The following is a 23,776-nucleotide window of genomic DNA, read 5'->3' on the forward strand; positions in this document are numbered from 1 at the left end:
ACGTGTATTGTAAGTATCTTCCCTCATTCTGTCATTTCCCCTTTTTATTCTTTAATAGGGTCTTTTGAATAATAAAAAATTCTTAATTTTAATAAAATCAAATTGAACACATTTTTTCTTTAAGTCTTTTTTTGTGCGATACTAAAATAACTTTTTTCATCTTAGGACATCAGGATATTTATAGAGGTCATCAGACATTTCCTTATTTTCTAAAAGATGTATTTCCCATTCTCTCTTTTAGTCACGCAAAATGGCTTTTGCTTCTACTTGCCTAAAAGTGTAAATGCCATCAAATTCGTATTTGCAGTTCAATCCCTTCTCTGAGCGACAGATATGAATTTACAGTTGTTTTCCTGACCTGATTGCTTGTACATTTCAAATGTAACAGATTCAGAAAGAAACTCTTGATTCCCCATCCTCAAACTGGATCCCCTTCCCAAATTTTCCTTTCAGTTGTTCAGGCTCAAAATTTGAGTCAACCTTGATTTCTCCCTTACCCTCAGCCCCTAAATCTAGTCTATCGGAAATTTCTGCTGTTTTTTTCTGCAAATATTTCCTGAATTCAAGTATTTTTCACCATCTTCACTATTAGCTCCTCAATCCAAGTCAGTCCCATCATTTCCCCGGGTTCCTGCAATAGTCTTCTGACTCCTCTCCCTTCTACTTTTGTATTGTAGTTGTTTCTCTTAGAGTAGTCATATTAATCTTTAGGAAACAGAAAATTAATCATATAAGGCAGCAGAAAGTGCAAAGCCTTTAGAGTCTACTTGGCAGTCCTCTTTTTGGAGAAGCAATTACATCAATTGTTTTAGATTTTTTTTTTTTTTATAAATCATAATGTTCATAAATACTCAGGCAGGGAAATGATTTTAAAGGAGTTTATTTGTTATAAGGTATACCAACAATTTGTGTATATATTTCACCAAGTTGGTTAAATTTGCACTTCTTTTCCATGAAGTAAATGACTTCAGCGTAGGTCACTTCACAATTTACATGAGGAAGTATAAGATTTCATCACAGTGAATGTAGTTGTTCTGAAATTCAGGTGTTGTGATTCTCCTCCAAAATCTTGCCCTCAAATTTAGAATAAAATCAAAACTTCTTTGGCCCATGTACCTATTTCTTCAACCTCCTCTAACACATGTTTTTCTTCAGTAGTTTTACTCCAACCACATTGACTTCTTACTGTTCCTCGAACTCACAAACTTGTCATCTCAGGGCAAGTTATACTTGCTTGTTTCTCTGCCTGGCTTGTTCTTTCCTAGAAGTTGTCTTGACTAGATCAGAATAAAGCTTGGCACATTATAAGTGCTCAAAAGCTATTGATAAACAAATGATGGGTAAAACAATGAATGACTGGTTAGATGGATGAATTTTGTAGGGAAAAACCCTTTTATTAATGTATTCCCTGATTTTTATTGCATTAGTACTTTCAGTCTAATTTGTATGATTGGAGGTTAAAGGTAGAGGCCACCCTGGAAAACGCCCTGAGAGTTGTTTGCTTTTTGAATTCCTTAGTTTCATTCAGTTGCTTTTTTTTCCCCCTCCAAAATGGATTTCTACTTTATTTGAATTTTGATCGGTTTGATTTATTTACTCTAGATGATGTATGTTTTATCGTGGTGCACCAGCTTAAACAATGTCCCAATACTCTGAAATTCCTCTCTCTCTCAGAGATCTTATGCTTCCCCCAAACTATTTCCTAATTGTGAGTAGAGTCTTAGCCTGGAGGGGACCATGGAAATAATCTATTTTTAAGCCTGACCTTTTGCAGAAATCCTTTAAAACATTTCTGCAGGTGATCATCCAGATTTTGCTTAAGTATCTCCCTTGACAAGGGACCTGTCCTTAAAAAGACAACTGATGCTTATAGAAATGAATCACTTGAAATATGCAGGGAAAAGATCTGTTTTCCCCGTAGGAGATTAATCAAACTGATTGATTAGAAATGAAAAGGGCTGTGTTTTGAGATTTGGATTACATAGACATATGAAAAATGGAAAGAAAACAACTATTTTGGATCTGTTTGAACCATTTAATGTTTAGCAAACTGGAAAATAGAAATTGAATTGTGTAAATTAGAATCTATGACAGATTTAGATAAATAATCTAAGAAGTTCTTTGTTCCATTCCCATTTAAACGAGAGTAATTATTATTCATGGCAAAGTGGTACTCTGGAAGACTCCTTTTGATATTATAAAATATTTCCCCTGAATCTTCTAGGACCTCCCATAAATATTAAAATTGCTTTCATGGAGTTACTTAGCTGTCAGTAACATGGAACCCATTAGTACGTTAAAAATAAATAAAGAAGGTCCTCAGATATTCCTTCTCTTATAAATAAACATATTTGCTAAATAATATTTTATTTTCAATAAATGGAATTTGTTCTGTTTTCTGCTAAATAAGTACTTTATATAGCTTTCAATACATAGGAATAAATAAAAATGTTTATGAATATGTGGGGGCATGTACACACACACACACACACACACACACAAACATGTACACACCAACACACCTATACACAAAAACATGCTCCCCTTTAGGCTTACACTAAATTACCAATTTAACATTGTCCTCACCAGGTGAAGCCAGGGAGTGTCAGGCTGGACGCTTGCCTCAGTTATAGAGCTTGATTATAAGGCAGCAGAAAGTACCAAGCCTTTAGAGTTGGCTTGGCAATTCTCTTGTTGGAGAACCAATTAAATAAATGGTTTGGATTGCCATTCATAAATCATAACTTCCATAAATTCTTAGGCAGGGAAATAGTTTTAAAAGAGTTTATTTGAAATGACATGTATCAATAATTTGCACATTTCACCAAGTTAGTTAAATTTTCAACTTCTTTTCCTTAAAAGTAAATGACTCCACTGTAGGTCTCTTCACAATTTACATGAGGAAATACAAGAAGTTTTTATCACAATGCATGTTGTAGTTCTGATGCCCAGGTGTTGTGAGTTAGCTTTTAGAAGGAGGAAGCCCTGACACATAGATGGTCATGCATAACCTAGCTTTAATTAATGTCAGGATCCCATAAAAATTCAGTTACATTCATGATTCAAACTACATAAATTACTGTGCCATTAAATTTTAATGGATTTTATTTACGTTCATTGGTAATGTGTGTGTAAGGAAGAGAAAGGGAGAAAAAAAGGAGAGAGACATTTCTTTTCTAAGACAGTTTTATTTTTTAAAATTTTTTTTTAATGTTTGTTTATTTTTGAGACAGAGAGAGACAGAGCATGAACGGGGGAGGCTCAGAGAGAGAGGGAGACACAGACTCTGAAGCAGGCTCCAGGCTCTGGGCACAGGCTCTGAGCCTCAGCACAGAGCCCGACGCGGGGCTAGAACCCACAGACCATGAGATCATGACCTGAGCCAAAGTCGGACGCTCAACCGACTGAGCCACCCAGGCACCCCAAGACAGTTTTATTGAAATTAAACTGTTTAACCCTTCTCTTTGCAAAATAACTTCACATGTGACTTTAAATTCATTACTTGGATTTAGCTATTGAGGGTCCTTATATTCTCAAAAATGACCACCACTGGGGTGATCTTTAGTTCTTAAGATTATTCCTACTTAGTTGTTCAAAAGCTGTATAGTTGGAAGTTACTTAAGAAGGTTGCACAGGTGTATTTCATCAGTTTACAGAGGAAGTAAATTCTCTCTTTCACATAGATGAGAGATATTTTTAAAGTTTATTTATTTATTTTGAGAAAGAGAGTGGGGAGGGGTGGAGAAAAATAGAGAGAATCCCAAGCAGTCTCCATGTTGTCAACTTAGAGCCTGATGCAGGGCTTGATCTCAACGAAGTGTGGAGATCATAACCTGAGCTGAAACCAAGAGTCAGGCACTTAACTGACTGAGCCACCGAGGCGCCCCAAGATATTTTTAATAAAATTCATCATAAAAATTATAATTCTTTGGGTCTCAGTTGAGCAGTGACTATTTTAGCTTTGATCTTAAATACCTGAAATTCCTCAGTTTCTTTGGGAGTGTGTTCTTATAGGGTAATTAAGATTGCTGTACAATGACTTCACATATTTAATTTTAGGACTTACACCGCCTATTGAGTAACCAGAAATTTCAAATAAATAGGATTTTTATTTCCTCATGCTATTCTTGCTGCCTTGACTATTATTCTACCATTATCAGCTTCAGTGAGACTTTTCAGGGAAGACTCCTCCAATGCCGCAGACTTGTCCAGATTCCTCTAATATCTTCTCTCAGGGTATCTGTTTTTCTCACTATGAGCTCTTATCACAACTGTAATAAAATTGTTACCTCTGTAACTAGTTTACACCTTTCCCCTGGCACACAGCCACAATACTATGCAACATTCATATAGCTTTCTTGAGAAAACAAAATCTGTAGTAATAAAGAACAAATTGTGTTTGCGAAACAATATTTATGTGACAGGAGGTTAAAATAGGGCAACTTCAGGTTCTTTTGCAGCTGAAAGGCAAGGTTTTGGAATTTTAGACATACACCTGCATACAGACTTTGCCACAGAGATGCCTTTATTGCTCTAGACCCCAGTTTTTTCGGTTATCCAAGCACGGTAGGCTGTCACTCGTGTATATACTCCTGGCTTATCTGGCAGACCACATTGATCCCCCCAGCTTACTATCCCCACAAGGAACCAAAGCCGCCGTGAGTCCTCTTGAACTAGTGGGCCACCAGAGTCACCCTGAAAGAAACACAATGATTGAATTTAAGTGTGAGACCAACCTGAAGTATTAAGGAGTTTATTTCTGTCAGTAGAAGTCACACCCAGTATGACAATAAAAATAATCTGACATTTCTTGTGAAATGTTACAGCAAGTTGAAATAGTGTACCAATTTCATGTGAAAATTAACCAAAATCCTTTAAGAACACACACTGTTCCTTCCTCAGGTGTGAGAAGACAAGGTGCATGTTTCCCAGACTGTCCTCAGTCATCTGGTGGACAGCTTCCCATCCCAGACTTTACCTCCTCCAGGAAGCCTTCCCGGGGCTGTTCTTTCCCACCGCCACCCCTTCTAGCTTTGGGTTGGGTTAGTTTTTTACTTCCTGTGTTCCACATCTTGTGTGTATCTCTTTCACCACTTCTATATTATTTTATGCAAACACATTGTATGCCTGTTTGAACTTATTCCCTTGCACCAATTCCCCTTGTGACAGCCACACATTGCTGCAAAACTCACAGCATTTAGGATACTTGTTCAGTGTCTGTTTTTCTGGTTATTCTGTAAGGTCTGCCAGGGAAGGCATACTTATTCTGGACCCTGCTATATCCTAAGCTTCTAACTCACAGGAGATGCTAAGCAAATATTTGTTGAATGGATGAAGTTTCATTTATCTTCCTATTCATAGTACCTGCATGGTGTCTGATGCATAATAATATATCATCAAAAAGTATTCTTTGGTGAATAATCACAAAGAAATTTATAAGGCAATGAGTAAAACACTCCTTATGAAATACTGGCCAATTATAATAACCCAACCAACAAATATTTGTACATGCAATAATCTACCTGGGGAAACAAATTTAGTCCATTTTACATGCTGCATGATAGATTGAGTCTGTGGGTTCTGGAGTTAGATAGACTGGGTAAGAAGAATTCTCCACTTCTCAGCCATATGACCTTCAGTATACTATTTAATAGCTTTTCTGATCTCAGTTTCCTCATCTATGAGTAATGTTTCTATATGTTTAAATGAGTTTTATACATGTAACACTTCCAGTATAGCCTGGCATACAGTCTGTACTACTAATAAAAGCCAACTATTATCAAGTGTGCTTTTAGAATGGTTCGCTATTCATTTGACTGCTCTTTGTAGCTAGCTCTTCTAATTACTGGTTTAGATGGGGAGAAGGGTCAGTGTGTGAATCACCAATCGCATGGCAAGCACTGCATGCAGCTGATTGGCACCTGCCTCCTTCAGGTTGTGTGTTCATGCTCCAGCTACCCAGTTCTTTTTCATTGTTGTGCTTCTGCTGCTATTCTTTCTAGTAAGGAATTTCTCTGCATAATATCTAAGAGTGGACGAGCAGATGTTAAACTAAGAGGGACATGCAATTTATCCTGTATCTGGACAGCTTCACAGTCTGGTTGTGTAGGCATTTTAACTTGTGTTCCCTCTTCTAGACTATAGCCTTGATGAGTGCAGGGAACACATAGTTGTGCTAGCACTGTATCTGGTGCACAGAAAACATACAATTTCTATGAATAAATGAACTGAAACAAGTATGATCTCATAATCTCCTTTGTAAAGTGCTAGTTCTTTCTGATGCACAAACTCTATGTATTGTAGTATTTCAGCTGAAAATTAGTGAGGTCCAGAGTGGAACACATAGGGGGAATTTCATGATGACTTGATCCGGGCTTGAGGGGAAGAGTGGAAATTGTGTATGCAGAAGGAAAGGGGCATTTTGAGTAAGGCATGAGTAATGCCCTTTTATATTTCATGTGTTTCCCTAAGTCGGTTCTAATTAATGCTGAATTGTCAGTGTAGATGTGTGTTACTTATTTGGTGAATTTTTTTGAAAACTATGAAGTTTGAGAATTTGTTGTTACAGAACTAGCAATAAAAAAATAGGAAGTGGAACAAGAAGTGTTTCCTATCACAAAGACATCTCCACTTAAAGGGAACAAAAGGCTAATGGGTAATTAATGGTTTCTTGAAAACTGATAAACAGTTCCTCTCCATTTATACACAACTTGTGGTCAATAAAAATGTTTCATGTAGGGGAAAATGCCCAAAATGTGAAAAAAACTGTGGAAGAGCTACTTCTTACCCATTTTTTCAAGAATGTGAGAACTAAAATATAAAAGTCAGTAATGTTTGCAAATCATAAGAGACTCTTAAAGATAGAGAACAAACTGAGGTTTGATGGAGGGAGGTGGGTGGGGGATGTGCTAGATGGGTGATAGGTACTAAGGAGGGCACTAAGGAGGGCACTTGTGATAAGCACTGGGTGTTGTCTGTAAGTGATAAGTCACTTAATTCTACACCTGAAACCAATTTTACCATATCTGTTAATTAGAATTTAAGTTGAAATAAAAAAGTGAAATAAAAAAATTGAAATAAAAAACTGTCAGCATTGTTTGAGGAAAGAATAAACTTGATTTTTCTGCATACAATTTCCCCCCACCCCCAAAACAGCAGCAGATTCCCCAAGAAAAGATTAATTTTTCTTAATTCCAGAAATGTAATTTTGGATACTAAGTAGTTATTGCTGTTACTATATGAGGTTGGATTTCAGACATAGGATCAAAATCTATTAAAGGATATAACCACATTAATTGCTTAGATAATTTAATTAAAAATGTTAGCATTAAAATCCTATTGTAATTATTTTAAAGTAAGAATTTCATAGTTATTTTCATTTTTATGTTTGGTTAAAAAAGACAGGACCGATCTAAATAGTTCCCCCCTCCCTCATTTGTGCTGTTTTACAATTATAGAAACTGTTGTGACTGAAATAACTAAGCTTTTTGTGTACATTTTTTATCTTCAGGGTGCTGATATTCAGGTGTTATTTATATTAAAAATCACAAAGAAAGTTCTTAAAATTAACGTTGGATCAATTTCATAAGAGAATTTTAACTGTAAAATCTATATAACAATTTTTTGGAGGATCAGGGTTGTGTATTCTAATTATGTTACCTCTATGCTTATCACAGTATCACATGCCAGTAAGTGCTTATGAACTTGGATGATGACATGATAACATTATTTTGAACTTACTCGGCATGCATCCACTCCACCTTGAGGTAGTCCAGCACATAACATTCCCGACAAAACAGCTCCATTATAACTAGTTGGTGCATTACATGCATCATTACTTATTATTCTGACCCGTGCTTGCTGTAGATCTGAAACTGTGCTACCTGTGAAGTATAAAGCAGAAATGGAATGGGTAAATTAATGATTCTATGTCAAATATGGGAAGGAATAACTGTACTCCAAAACACTATCTTATTTAGCAAAGCAGGCTATTGAAGATATATTGGGAGTTTCTTTTCAGCAAAGATGCCCATAGTAGAGAAGAATAAACCCTCTACACAGATCAATTTTATTTTTTTGCCTTACTTTGTGATGCAGCGCCCCTTGGACCTTAAGAGCAAAACATATCTGCTATTTTAATACTGACTAGTAGCATTTAAGTTATTCACTGACTGACTTTGAATTGGAAAATTACATATTGAGTAAACTTTAATTTACCAATGAAAGAGAAACCAGTCTGGTTTCAAGGCTAAAGAAATAATTTATTTTACTTGTATTGATGTTCCTTCAGAATGGCACTGCCATTTTCATGATTGGCACACATTTTATCTATTACACCAAATTACTTTCAGTGGTGAAAACACAATGAGGTATTTTCTAGGACAATTAAGTCTTCATATTATTTCTTGGAGATACAATCTACAGCATGAGCTGAAGCATGTGGAAATTGTTAATGCTATGTCCTTCCACGCCCTGGTTGATATTCTCTTCACCATGGCCCTATTTGTTCTTTTACATTGCCCTCATTATTCATTCAGTAAACAAAGAGTGAGCAATGCTCATGTATGTAGAGTTTCTTGCTCTAGAGGTAGAATTCATTTCATCTCAGAACACCTTAATGATTGTTAACACCTTAGAGGGTGTTAAAACCCTTAGAGAATACCTATCAAAATCTTCTTTTCAAAATTAAAAATTTTCTTTATATGAGAGACATTTGAGACCTATAGAGTCCCTGGTTCATTGAAGAACTCATGTTTCTTCACCACTTTTATTTTACGTTTCCCTATTACTGTGTTTGAGAATCCCCCGTGATTTCTAGGGACACTGCTTTGCTTTGCTGAGGATATGTAGTAATAACTAGAGGTTGGACTCATCAGAATATGGGATCGTTCCTTCCACAGAACATGTCCTTCAGGTGTTCCCTAATTACATAACAGCAAGTCCCAGGAGATTTTGTTGTTGTTGTTGTTGTTGTTGTTTGATTTTTCCTGAGACACTTACCGCCATATTCTTGAGATCCCCATCCTGTTACATAAGCAGTAGACCCAGGTGGAATATTCTGGGTAGCCTCCGGGAGACACACCCTATGGATATCTTTGGTAAAGGTGATGCCTCTGTCAAGTTGTATAGCTGCAATATCATTTTCATGAGTTGCAGGGTTATAATTGCTATGGATTAAAATAGTCCTTACTCCTCTTCTCTGTTTAGGAAATGTTGTTGAAACACCGAAAGTGACAGTCCACTGACGAGGATTAGGGTAGCTAAAAAAATACGAGAATGTGTTTTGAATTGTGAATTTATGAGCATTTCAAATATTTGAATTTTGCGTTTGCCATCCCTTTCCTGGCTAGCAACTATTTGATCAGTATCTCTTTGGTATATATTTTCTGGATTACATAGTTAGTAAATGAATGACAATTTGTCTAAAGGGTCTGCGAATTGAAGAGTTGATTAACTCAGTGTTGCTCCTAAGCTTGAATAAAAATAAAATGTATCCACACAACAACAATTTAAGAGTTTTGTGGAGTTTAGATATAGGTGATACAGAAATAAAAATTATATGTCCAGGAAATAATCTTATAATGTACAATAGCTTATGTAAGAGTGAATGCTAGTTAAAAATTCTAAAGAAAAAAGTAGTTTACAACCACCGAATACATGAATTTTTCATATTGAACTTCTTTTGATCAGTCTCTGTACGGAGAAAATTTTAAAGCTATTGTTCTCTTCTTTCCCTCCCTTCCTTTTCTTTCTTCCAGCAAACGAATAAGAGCATGATTTTGGAATCAGAATTAGGGGTGCCTGGGTGGCTCAGTCGGTTAAGTGGCCGACTTTGGCTCAGGTCATGATCTCGCGGTCCGTGAGTTCGAGCCCCGCGTCAGGCTCTGTGCTGACAGCTCAGAGCCTGGAGCCTGTTTCAGATTCTGTGTCTCCCTCTCTCTGACCCTCCCCCATTCATGCTCTGTCTCTCTCTGTCTCAAAAATAAATAAATGTTAAATAAAAAAAAAAATAGACTTAAATCTTGGCTATGCCATATATTAACTGTGTTATTTAGGGCAACTTACTTCATATCTTTAATTCTCAGTTTATTTTTGCACAAAATGTGACTGATTATATGCCCTCACTCAGTTGTAAGTATTGAAACAATGTTTGGCATACAAGGTAAGCACTCAGTGGAAATAACTATTATTTTCATTAGTTATAGTTGAACAAGTCATTACTACATGTTTACTTTCTATAAGAAACAGTATGAGTCTCTGGGAATAAAAATATAAATAAATAACTATGCTGTAGGAATCAGGCAACGAAAAGACGTAAAAAGTATCCAGTTTGGCAAGGAGGAAGTATAACTTTCATTATTTGCAGCTGACATGATACTATATGTAGAAAACCTTAAAGACTCCACAAAAAAACTGCTGGAATTAATAAACAAATTCAATAAAGTCCCAGGATACAAAATCAACATACAGAAATATGTTGCATTTCTATACACCAATAATGAAACAGGAAAAAAGAGAAATTAGGAATCAATCCCATTTACAATTGCACCAAAACCAATAAGATACCTAGGAATAAACCTAACCAAAGAGGTAAAGAATCTGTACACTGAAAACTATGGAAAGCTTATGAAAGAAATTGAAGAAGACACAGAGAAATGGAGAAAAATTCCATGCTCATGGATTAGAAGAACAAATATTATTAAAATGTCTGTATTACCCAAAGCGACCTACATATTCAATGCAATCCCTATTGAAATAATACCAGCATGCTTCACAGAGCTAGAACAAGCAATTCTAAAATTTGTATGGAACCAGAAAAGACCCAGAATAGCCAAAGTTATGTTGAAAATGAAAAACAAAACTGGAGGCATCACAATTCTGGATTTCAAGCTGTATTACAAAGCTGTATTCATCAAGACAGTATGGTACTGGCACAAAAACAGACACCTAGATAAATGGAACAGAATAGAGAACCCAGAAATGGGCCCACAAATGTATGGCCAACTAATCTTCCACAAAGCAGGAAAGAATGTCCAATGGGAAAAAAGACTATCTCTTCAACAGTTGCTGTTGGAAAAACTGGACAGCAACATGCAGAAGAATGAACCTAGACCACTTTCTTACACTATAGCCAAAAGTAAATTCAAAATGGATGAAAGACTTAAATGTGACACCTGAAACCATAAAAATCCTAGAAGAGAACTCAGGTGGTAACTTCTTTGATATCAGCCATAGCAACTTCTTTCTAGACATGTTTCCTGAGGCAAGGGAAACAAAAGCAAAAATAAACTATTGGGATTACTTCTGCACAGTGAAGGAAACAATCAACAAAGCTAAAAGGCAACCTTCAGAATGGGAGAAGATATCTGCAAATGATATATTTGATAAAGTGTAGAAGGTTTATTAGCCAAAACATATAAAGAACTAATAAATCTCAACACCCAAAAAACAAATAATCCAATTAAAAAATGAGGAGAAGCCGTGAACATTTTTCCGAAGAAGACATACATTCAGCAGACATGTGAAAAGATGCTCAACATCACTGATCATCAGGGAAATACAAATCAAAACTATAAGATACCACCTCACACCTGTCAGAATGGCTAAAATCAACAACACAAGAAACAGGTGTTGGTGAGGATATGAAGAAAGGGGAACCCTCTTGCATTGTTGGTGGGAATACAAACTAGTGCAGCTACTCTGGTTTCCTCAAAAAGTTAAAGAATAGGATTACCCTGGGGCACCTGGATGGCTCAGTTGGTTAAGCATCCTACTTCGGTTCATGTCATGATCTCAAGGTTCATGAGTTCAAGCCCTGTTGCAAATTCTGTACTGACAGCTCAGAGCCTGGAGCTTGCATCAGATTCTGTGTCTCCCTCTCTCTCTGCTCCTCCCCTTCTCATACTTTGTCTCTCTCCTCTCAAAAATAAATAAACATTAAAAAAATTTTAAAAAATAGGACTATCCTATGATCTAGCAATCACACTACCAGGTATTTACCCAAAGAGTACAAAAATACTAATTCAAAGGGATACATGCACCCTAATGTTTACAGCAGCATTATCTACAATATCCAAATTGTGGAAAAAGCCCAAGTGTCCATCAACTGATGAATGGATAAAGAAGAGGTGGTACACACACACACACGCACACACACACACACACACACACACACTGGAATATTAGCCATGAAAAGAATGAAATCTTGCCCTTTGCAATGATGTGAATAGAGCTAGAGAGTATTATGCTAAGTGAAATAAGTCAGAGAAAGACAAACACTATGATTTCACTTATATGAAACATGATTTCACTTATATGTGGAATTTAAGTGAAACATGATTTCACTTATATGTGGAATTTAAGAAGCAAAACAACCAAGCAAAGGGGAAAAAGGAGAGAAAAAGAAACAATCTAAGAAACAGAGGCTTAACTATAGAGAACAAACTGATAGTTACCAGAGAGGAAGTGGGTGGGGGGATGGGTTAAATAGATATGAGGATTAAAAAGCACCAGGTGTTGTATGAAAGTGTTGAATCACTATATTGTACACCTGAAACTAGTATTACACTGTATGCTAACTTTCTGGAATTTAAAATCTTAAAAATATATAAATAACTATGGTCTCTGTTGATGAGCAGCTCCACATGAGACAATTAAGTATCATAAATCACAGGGACTACTGCTAAAGATAATTGAGCAGATTTCTGTGAGAGTACCATGGGGGAGGAAGAAAGCATCAGGGAAGACTTCATAGGGGAAGTGATAACTCAAAAATCTTCTCTTGGACTCTTGGAGGGCCTTATCACATCTATATATCTTGATGTAAGGCTGGCCGTGTCCCCAGAAATCCTCGTTGATGGGTTCTCAGTGACAATCAGGCCTACTGGAAGTGTGCCAATATAAGGTTCACATAGTTTGTTAGCTTTCCTGGATCAATTTAGTAGTGAATAGAAGGATTGGGGAGGCATAATTCAAAGATGTTCCAAGCATTTAAAATCATGAATTATGGGGTGCCTCAGTGGCTCAGTCAGTTAAGTGTCTGGCTCTTGATCTCAGCTCAGGTCGTGATCTCACCGTCTGTGGGATTTGTGCTGACAGCGCAGAGCCTGCTTGGGATTCTTTATCTCCCCGTCTCTCTGCCCCTTCCCTGCTCACTCTTTGTCTCTCCAAATAAATAAATTAAAAAAAAAAAGTTAAAATCATGAATTACTTTGGTAAACATTGATGATATTTATAATGGTGACTTTCATTATAGTGATATCCTTTACTTAGCTTTTGGTAGTTGGTTCTGCATAGGGCTTAGAATGCAGACTGTTTATGTATTACATCCTTCGTTATACTAAATCCAAGCATTTGCATTTCTGGTTCCCACACTCAGAAGTGATTAAAATCAATTAGTTCCATAGTTCTTCTTTGGCCTTTCAAGTGGAAATAAAGATTGAACCTTTAGCTCCAGCCAGATTGCATTATTCTCTTACTATTTTTCAGGTTTAAGAGCATTTTCTCGATCTTCTTCTTCTCCCTAAAATGTTAATATCCCTTCCTCCATTTCTTCGTATTGGAATTCTGAAAAATCTTCACTATTTCTAAGAAGTCCTTTGCAGATTTGATGGTACTGCTGCATAATATAGTGCCTGTTACAAAACTATTAAGAGAGTAAAGTTTAACAAGTCTAGCGCACAATGCTCTTAAACCTGAAAAAGTAGGCAGAATCCAGGGGAAGAGAATAATGCAGTTTGACTGGAGCTCAAGGTTCATGCTTTGAGAAAGAAATTTGGATTGTTTCAATAGGAGGGCTATGGGTGTGTAGTAAATTGGATTTTAGACTATGGATATTGAGTGAGTCTGAGAAAAGAGTAGATATGGTCAGAGGCACATTTGAGTTTAGATGTCTTCACTTAGTGAATGTTTTGAGATTAATTCCCAGCAACGGTTAGGGTCTAGGATGCTCCAATAATAAGGTGTGTCTGAACCTCACAGATTTGAGTCATCTAGGTCTAAAGTTTTATCATGAGTAAGTTTATGCATCCTACTATCCACTGGCAGTTTATTACCCTCATGTTAGCACTATCCTTTAGTCACATCAGTGAAGAATTTTCTAGAAGTTGTTTAAATTCATTTTATTTATGCTACTCACTGTTATTGATCATTATTTTTGTGTATGTCTATCTCCAACACTAGAATGTAGGCTCACTTAAAGTATAGGCAGTGTTTAATTACCTTCTGTGATAATACTGTGCTCATAGTAGATACTCAATAATTGTTTTGAAAGAATTAGTTAATGGCATAAGGCAGTCTCAGATCAGCCATGAGCCTGCTGATCAGCTTATATGATGTAATGTGCAAATTTCCTACAGCAATTAATTTTGCTAACACTTAACATGTTTGCATTAGTGTATCTAACCCTATCAATAAGGCTAAGACACAGATAATAGTATCTTCCTAATGTAGGGAAAAAAAGGGCTTATAAAGGTTCAGTAAATTTCTCAAGTTTTCATAGCTAGGATTTAAATTAAACACTCTTACATATAGATCATTGTTCTTTACCATGATGGCACACTATTACCTGAAAGAGAAAAATAGTTTTAAATTAGCCAGCTGAAGGAGGAAAAAAAATGTTTTTGCTATCATGAATATGCAGAAAAGACTCATTAATTTTTTTCCACATGCAATTATTTCTAGCATAATCCAATCATGTTCAGTCCAGGGTGGAGTCCTGTATCTGTCTCTCCCAGTTGTTCCCAGGTGGGTAGATAAGCTATAGCCTTACCTTCTGAAGCAGTGAGCTGCTGTCAAGATCCACATGCTACTGATCAGGATGCCTCCGCAGTGGTGAACATTATTCGTCTGTAGACTGACTTGCCATGGCCAGTCTCCTTCCTCAGCCTTAGTGCCTCCTAGGATCCTCTCTGCAGACAGAGTTATTAGGTCTGTACGGGCCCCACATCCTAATAAGAAAAAGGCATTAATGTGCTGGGAAGATTATGATTCATTTACATTTGGGAGATGCTGTTCGAGTCTCTCCATCTTTTATAGCTTTTCTGTCTTTTGTGTATTTGTCCTTAGAACAGGCTAGCCTTTCCAAAAGCAAGATTAATGTGTTGTTTTTTAGAGTACCTTTGTGACTACTATTGCCTATATACTGCATTTTAGAGAATATTTCTGAACTTAATTGACATAGAGACTTCAAATTCTAGAGCAACTTTAGAGTTCTCTGAAATTCATCATCAAAGGGGGTTAAGATAGGTTAGTGCTGGATATACCAGCTCAGGCCACAAGTTCACTAGGAAATTTCCATATAGCTTTGCTACTCCAAAGTATGATCTGTGGACCTGCAGTATGGGTATACCCTGGAAGTTTATTAAAAATGTTGACATGTTGGCACTGTGTAGAATAACCTATGGGTCTATCAATGAATGAATAGGTCAAGAGAATGTGTGTGTGTGTGTGTGTGTGTGTATACACACACAAAGGGATGTATACATATATATTTGTATATACATACATGCATACAGGGATATTATTCAGCCTTGAAAAGGAAGGAAATCCTGTTGTTTGCAAGAATATGGATGAACCTGGAGGGTATCATGCTAAGTAAAATAATCCAGACAAAAACAAATCCAGACAAAAATGGCCTGATACCATTTATATGTGGAATCTTAAAAAAAAAAAAAAAAAAAAAAAAAAGTCAAACTCCTAGAAAGAAAGAATAGAAAGTTGTTTCCAGGGGCTTGGAGGATGGGGGAAATGTGGAGAATGTGGTAAAAAGGGACAAACTTTCAGCTATAAGATGAATAAGTTCTGCTGAGGATCTAGTGCAAAACATAATGATTATAGTTGATAACATTATTGTATAATTGAAATTTGCTAGGAGTGTAGAACTTAAATGTTCTCACCAAAAAAAGGGTGGGAGTAAATATGTGAGGTGATGAATATGTTAACTAGATGGGAGAATCTTTTCATAATGCATATGTATAACAAATCATAATGTTGTATACTTTAAATATCGTACAATTTTGTCAATTATACCTCAAAGCTGAAAAAACTTGACTCTAAGACCCACACCAGGAAAAAAAATCAGAAGCTGCATTCCCCCTCTCCCCAAATTTGTGGACTAATTGACAAATATAATTGTATATATTTAAAGTGTACAGTGTGATGAGTTGATATCCATATACATTGTTGATTACCAAGATCAAGATAACCAACACCTCCATCACATTACATAGTTAACTCTTCTTGTGTGTGTGATGAGAGTGCTTAAGATCTACTTAGAACTTCCAAGCATACAATACCGTATTATTAACTGTAGTCACCATGCTGCATGTTAGATCCTCAGAACTTATTAGAAGCTACATTCTTATGAGTGATTCATGTCCACATTGAAGTTGGAGGAAAACTGCTTTCATCAAGAAATCTCCATAGTGGTAATCCAGCTCATCATGGAAGTTCCACTCTACCTCTGTAACTGACTCTGTATTACCAAATGTGCCATTTTTCAAGGGCATATTTCACAGAATATTCTTGAGGGTAACTGAGGGTTTCTAAGCATCTAGATGAGGTTTATTTAAGTGCCTTAAAGGAGAAAGCCCATGAACACTCCAATGGCCAAAGCTGAAATGATCATTCAAGCCCTCTTCATCCTCATTCCCATGATTTATTTCCTTTTGTTTAGTCTATTACTAAGAAATAAGAAGTAAATCATCAGCAACAACTTCTATTGCTCTAAAATAGTGACACTACTTCAATAGAACATCCATCCAAAGGCATTTTTTTTTTCTTACAGACCTCCAGACTTTCATTAAGAATATACAAAGAACGGGGCACCTGGTTGGCTCAGTCAGTTAAGGGTCTGATTCTAGATTTCTGCTGAGGTCATGCTCTCACGGTTCTGAGATTGAGCCCTGTGTCCACCTGGGCCCTGGCAGTGTGGAGCCTGCTTGGAATTGTCTCTCTCCCCTGTCCCCGTCTTTCACAAAGTAAATAAATACACTTAAAAAAAAAAAGAATATACATAGAACATAAGTTCCTCTGCTGCATCCTTCAACCAAATTCCCTAGTAAATTACTTAAGCACATTTTCATTAAAAATAAGCATGAATTAAATATAAAATGAAGTTGAAAAAGGTACCATTACCTTGTAACATCACTTAAGTATCTGAGATAGGCCAGCTATTGAGGTACATTGAACTAATTTCTAACTATATTTCATCAGCCAGAGAAGTAAACAGCTGTTTTCTAGGGATTATATTTCTGCTATCCTAGCCTGAGAGTATACAGAATAACATTGGAAAGTAGTGACTTTTCCTTAAGATTTGAGACCTAAAACTAACATCACTTTTTATAATTTTTTTTTTTTTACTATTCGATTAACCTAAATCCACAACAAAGCAAGCTATTCTGGTGATTAGGAGAAGCCATATAAATGGTGTCACCAAACATAATTTATAAGTCTAAGGGAGTGCCACCATAGAACTGGGGCAGGAAAAGCTTCCCAAAGCTGCAAAAAAAACTTTTCCTGAGGCCAGACTTGACACAGAATGTCATTGCTGCCAGCACCTTCCTCTAAAAGGAGGGGAAAACTTACACATCACTCCACTGGCCGTTGGAATCAGCAATGTCTTATCTCAGACCACAGGAGTGAAGTAAGAATAAAGATAACACCTCAATAGAAACTACCTTGACAAAGAGTGCAAATACTTGAATGTTTACTATTTATATTTTGGAAACCATTTTTATAAGGTAATTTTGAAACTTACCTTGAGTGAACATATGCACTGTATCCTGGTCAGTAATTGCTGGTGTTAAAAAAAAAAAAAGTGAGAGTAAGATGAATACAATAAGGACTGTATATTATTACATGTAGTCTTAATTTCTTAAATGTAGTCTTTAGACAACCACCATCAGAATCACTTAGGGCCTGATAAGATACATACAGATTTCTAGGCTTCATCTCAGATCTGCTGAAAGAATCTCTGAGTCATAAGTCCTAGAAATGTGTGTTTACAGTCTTCCCCCAATTTATTGTTATCTATACTTAAGTTTGTGCTTTTTTCTCATCAAACACTAAAAGATACTTAAAAGATATTTAAAAGATATTCCTGCTTTCAATTCACTCAGTTTAGTTGGGAAAAGAGAAACATAAGCAAGTTGTTGAGATATGATGTGATAAGTCGTATAAGAGAAGTTAAGTTTTCATTTACCTGAATATATATGTAGGTATATATTGATACATCTGTATTACTCAACTGATACAATTCTTAGTACTGCAGGTGTAACAGTGAGAAAAATACAGGAGGTCTGCCCTCACATGACTTACAGTTTAGAAATTATTTAAAAAAATCATTCAAATAAATTTAAGTATGAAGTAGAGAGGAGAAAGGAGAGGGTGGTCATGCTACTTGAGATATTCACCAAGTTATCATGGTGAGAAAAACATATGAGCTGTGTTCTGAAGACCTGAAAGGAATTTTCTAGGTAGACAAGCAGTGAAAGTGTATTCCAGGTGGAAGGGTAGTGGGCACAAGTGCATGGAGATGTATGATGTTTGTGGAACAATGAAGTCAGTAGAGCTAGGAGTGAAAGTGTGACGTGGGAAAATGGGAGGAGGGCGCAGACAGAAAACTATGTTGATAGTAGATAGTGAAGGTCTGTCTATTCTAGTTTAAGGTCTGCACATGCTACAGCCCTCTCAAACTCAAGGTCACCAAATTTTACCCCAGACTTGCTACTTTTGTTATATTTCCTCCTTTAGGAAATGATTCCACTTCTACCAGTGGCTAGAATTCTGAATCAGTCTCCAGTTCCCTCCCTTCCTGTCATTTTCACATTTTATTTGCTTTCAGATTTTATATCTTCTAGCCTCTAACTATCCTTTGAATCAGGCCTATCCTCCCCATCCCTTTGGCTACTACTTTAGTTCATGCTTTCATCATTTAACATCTGTACTATTATAACAACCTTCAGTCTGCGTTCGATGCCTCCACCTTTGCACTTTTCAATGTGTCTGCCTCTACTTTACCAGGCTGTTTTTTTTCCCCCTAAAAATCTATGTCCGATCATATCCTCCCTTGCTTGAAAGCTTCTAATGAGAAACCAGTTTCTTTTTTCCTATAAAAGATATCTAAACTTCTTAGGCAAGTTTTCATGCTTTCTAAAATCAATTTTTGCAAACTTATTTCCTGCCAGAACTTTCACAGGGTTTGGGTATCATATCTGCTTTGTGTCAGGGGAGTCCAAATATCCTTTTGGATGCCAGGAATAAAAAGAACTGACCACTCCTTTTTATTCTTTGAATGAGAGAGACTTGAGTTCAAATCCTGCCTCCCCTACATTAAGATTGCAGGACTCTGGGCAATTGTCCATCGTTTCTGAGTGGGAACAATAAAAGTAGAGTCTATGGTTGTTGTGGGGATTAAACAAATTGTAATGGATGAGCATCAGCCAGCCAGTCAGAAGGATGTAATAAACCATGGAGCTAGAGCAGTGTCTTGGAAGTCCCTAAGCATTAACTCTTCAATTGCAGGGGGATGAACTGAGAGTCTGGGGGTAGGGATGGGAGGATTTGAAGAGGCTGGGGAGACATCTTTGTGGGCTTGGTACAGTGGTGGTTTACCGATAGATAGGAAAGCATTTCAATATCGTAACATTTAGTACAGCTATAACAGGCATATAGTAATTGAATACCAGTCCAATGTGGGGACTACCAAGATCCTTTAATCCTGAGCTTATATTAAGGGAATCATGGTTTATTAATAGTGCATGACAGAGTTGGAGGAGTGTCCTTAAATTCTATGTACATATCAAGTCTTTTTTTTTTAGTCCTGCAAGAAATATTAATGGAGCATCTATTATGTAGTAGATGGTAGTAGAAGCACACTGGGATGAACAAGAAAGACTTGTTCTTGCCTTTTAGGAAACTTACAGAGTAGGATGAAGACAATCAACAGAAATATCACACAAATAATTTTGTAGTTTTGATTGTGATAAATGTTATGAAGGAAAATGGAGTCCATGACACAGGTAAATAATTGAGTAATAGAAGTTAGAAAAGGCTTACATTAGAAACCAGTGACCCAGATGAGACCTGATGGATGTAAAGGGATGAACTAGAGAGTATTATAAGAAACTGAAACAATGTATATACAAAGGCCCTGAGTCAGGAGGAGAAGAGTTTGGCAGGTGGAGGAAATGAAAGTGTGGCCAGGTTATGGTGAATAAGGAAGAGTGGTATAATAAGTAGCTGAAGGGGTAAGTTTGAACCAGATCATGCAGTGCTTTAAATGAGATGGTCATATCATTTATTGTCCAAACCAAGATACTTAGGGATTAATATTAATAATGGTTTTTGGACAATTGACATGAACTGGGACTGTCCTGGGTAAGGCTGGGTATCCCAGTTACAGGTCTTTTTTTGTTTGCTTGTTTTGTGTTTTTGTGGGAAGTCATGGGAAGCTTTTAAATAATGATGAGATTATGTTTTAAAATATAAAACATAACTTCATCAGTATGTGGACAATAGTTTGGAAGGGGCCAACAGTAAATAAAACGGGTAGTATGGAGGCTAGTGCAAATAGTTCAAGTCAGAAATGATGTGGGCTTGGACCAGAGTGGTAGCAATTGGGATGGGAAAAAATGAAAATAGATTCAAGACAAGAAGAGGTACAGATATTTTCAGAGAGGAGTTAGGGATGTTGCTAAATCTTCTAATTTTCTTCTTTATTCTAGGAGTATTAATCACACACCTCCCGATTGCATGCTGGGTTCTGGGTGAGGTGGAGTGTTAATTCAATTGTTCTCTGACCTTGAGCAGCTATTTGCCATTCCTATAGCACACCTACAGATTGAAGATCTGACAGTAATGTCTCTCCTGTTGAGAGATAAGGAGTGTTGAGAGGGAAAAGTAATAAAGAATGTTTAGGAAATAAAATTTATTATATGAATGCTAAATGATTCTTTAAATTTTAGAATGTTTTATATTAGAGAACTATGTATTATGTCTAGCTTTATAATATATAGTTTTCATAAAGTTTAATTCCAAGGAAAGAAAAGTCAGTCTCATTAAATTAAAATATGAATTAAAACTGGTTTAGTTGATATATTGGGATAAAATGGTATATAAAAATGGTACTTGCATGTTATCTCAGTTGAAGGGTTTATTTCCAAGTTTCCAGAGTTATTCAGCATGTGGTGTAAAACAGACTCAATTCTCCTTTTCATTGATGCTCCATTGTTGTTTCTAGTGAATTTAAATTTCATGACAACATCTGCTATCACACCATTACCCTCTTGCCTGAAAACCATAAATATATTAAATAGATAATTATAATTTTCAGTTGTTCTGTTTATATACTCTTATTGATTAAACATTAAAAAGATTCATTTGGGCAATTCAACTTTAGAATTTAACTGGTCACATAACAGTGTTTGCATACTTAATGATCTATCACACAATGCTGTTCCACAAATATTTGATTTTGATGCATAGTATGTTGTATCCACTATTTGGTATAGCTTGCTTTGAAGTCAGAATGCCAGAATTTGAATAATACTAGCTCTGCCATTTATGGTTTGACTTTGGTAAGTTATTTGTTTCTTAATCTTTCTGTATTTAAGTCTCCTCACATCAAAATGGGTTGTTATGAAGATTATGTCCATTAATATATGCAAAACTTTTGGGAAGAGTGAATAGTATACAGTACATATTAGCTTTTATTAGACTTCACATATCTTAAAAAATAAAACAAAACACCCTTATCTCATTAAACAAACCTGTAAGGAGAGAGGTTCCAAATTTATGTGACTTAAAGCCTCAGGTTAATTTTCTATTACCTAAACCCATTAATGTGGCTACAAAAGCAAAATTTAACTTTTGTAGTCATATGTTAAAATTTTACCTCTGTTATCAGCTAACCGCAGATAGTTCTCACAGTGAGCCTTAATAATTTGACTGAAGGCTATAATTATCAAAAATTGATATAATTTCCACTTCTTTCTGTGTAAATTACCATGTACATCATTTCCTTCACCTAACATTGGCCATCTTCTCTCCTGAAAAGGTGCTTTAGACAAATTTGTCTCTCCTATTCATTCTAGGCCTCCTCCTCTCCTCTCAATAGTCATTTCTGCCGTAATATTTATTCCAGATATTAATTTAATATTTACTTAGCAATATTAAATAGGTACCTTCTTGCAGTAGGCACTATTCTTGGTTTCAGAAATTAGCTGTGACCAAGATTCACAGTTGCTATTCTCATGGATTTTGCAGTTTAGATGGAGGGGCAGACACTGAAGAAATAATTTATATCCATTTCTAACATCTCAAAAGCCCAAATAATTAAAAAAAAACCCTTCTCCATATAAAATAACCAGAAGTGTTTGATAAAATACAATACATTTCATTTGGAATGCAAAGCTAAAGTCACATTAAAGGAAGGGAAATCTTGGAAAGCCAAAAATAAGGAAAATGAATAATATGTGATAAGCACTAGAGTATCCAACAGGCTTGACTTTTAGCATTTACATGGTTGCTGGAGAGGACTCTTTGGGCTAGTGCTAACTAGGGAGATGAACATTAGGTTTCTAAATAAGACCAGGATTCTCAAAGAACTAAACCCTCAATGAAAGCATGGATTGGAAAGAAAAAAACGCGCTCATCATGTCATTAAAAAAAAAAAAAGGTCTGTAGGTCTATGGGTCTTAGGGTTCCAGGTCTAGACAGAAAAAAGAAGATTCTCCTGATAATTCATGATCAAGAGCCTAGCTACCTGAAAGTTTTGGATTTATAGTACCACCACCTTCATGGTTCCAGAAACTTAAAGAAATTAACAGACGAACAAACAAAAAAGGTCCATATGCTGCTGATCCTCCTAGAGTAACAAATGCTCTGTAATATTGAATGTTAAATCCAGGCTGCATAGTGTCTTACTTATGAAGTGGGATTAAATATAAGCATACAATCCCAATGGCAAACAACATATCATGAGCTAGATTCAGCAGAAAAAGGAGAGCATCCTCAAAAGCGTCACATAATAAAATTAACAGATAGATAACTATACTTGAAATGACTAATGACATAAAAGGGGAATCATAAATATGAGAAAAGTATAGGACTTTATCAAAACAGACCAGACAGGTTCACAAAAGAAACAAACAGAGCTTGCAGACAGGAATACATAATCATAACTTTTCCCTGAAAGTAAAAACTCAATGGGTGGGTTACATAGAATATGACAAAGCTGAAGAGAAATTGGTGAACTGAAAGATGAACATAAAGACATCACACAAAACGTAACAGATAAAGAGATGAAACAGATCAAATAGAGGCTAAGAGACTAGAGAAGGCTCAATGTTTACCTAATGCAAAACTAAAGAATAACAAAAACAAAGGAGCAGCAATATTACAAGAGATGATGAGAATTATCCAGAATTGATGAAGGCATGAAGGCTTAGATCACAATGAGTCTGAGGCATACTAAATAAAAAAAAACCCCACACATACGAATACATCATTAAAAAACTGTGAACTCCACAGACAAATGGAAGATATTCAGACAATGGAGAAGAGATTAGCTACCAAAGAACATTTCGACTGAAGGACAGGTTCTTTAATAGCAATGAAAAAGGTGATATATAATTGTATATATACACTTAGAGCACAATAGCACTGAGACACAATAGCTATTAATTTGGAATTTTATATCCAGACTAAAGTCTTATTCAAGAATGAAAATAAAATAGGACTTTTTGTAGACCAAAGAAAAATTAAAAAGGATACT

At 36.0% G+C, this 23,776-nt stretch overlaps 1 protein-coding gene and 1 long non-coding RNA gene across 2 annotated transcripts in view; one reads left to right on the top strand and one right to left on the bottom strand.

Moving 5' to 3' along the window:
* Positions 1-23,776, top strand: part of LOC144616046 (uncharacterized) — a 218,160-nt gene that overhangs the window by 9,658 nt on the left and 184,726 nt on the right. The window lies entirely within an intron of this gene.
* Positions 4,323-23,776, bottom strand: part of TMPRSS11D (transmembrane serine protease 11D) — a 51,519-nt gene continuing 32,065 nt past the window's right edge. Inside the window, exons 5-10 of the mRNA XM_060655870.3 lie at positions 21,134-21,291; positions 17,759-17,797; positions 14,771-14,948; positions 9,001-9,260; positions 7,741-7,883; positions 4,323-4,695 (exon numbers count right to left, since the gene is read on the bottom strand). Of these exons, the coding sequence (XP_060511853.1) occupies positions 4,534-4,695; positions 7,741-7,883; positions 9,001-9,260; positions 14,771-14,948; positions 17,759-17,797; positions 21,134-21,291 (940 nt within the window). The 3' untranslated portion in view covers positions 4,323-4,533. The remainder of the gene's footprint in view (positions 4,696-7,740; positions 7,884-9,000; positions 9,261-14,770; positions 14,949-17,758; positions 17,798-21,133; positions 21,292-23,776) is intronic.

This window comes from Panthera onca, chromosome B1 (genome assembly GCF_046562875.1).
Source record: "Panthera onca isolate mPanOnc1 chromosome B1, mPanOnc1 haplotype 2, whole genome shotgun sequence".
Classification (NCBI taxonomy): Eukaryota; Metazoa; Chordata; class Mammalia; order Carnivora; family Felidae; genus Panthera; species Panthera onca.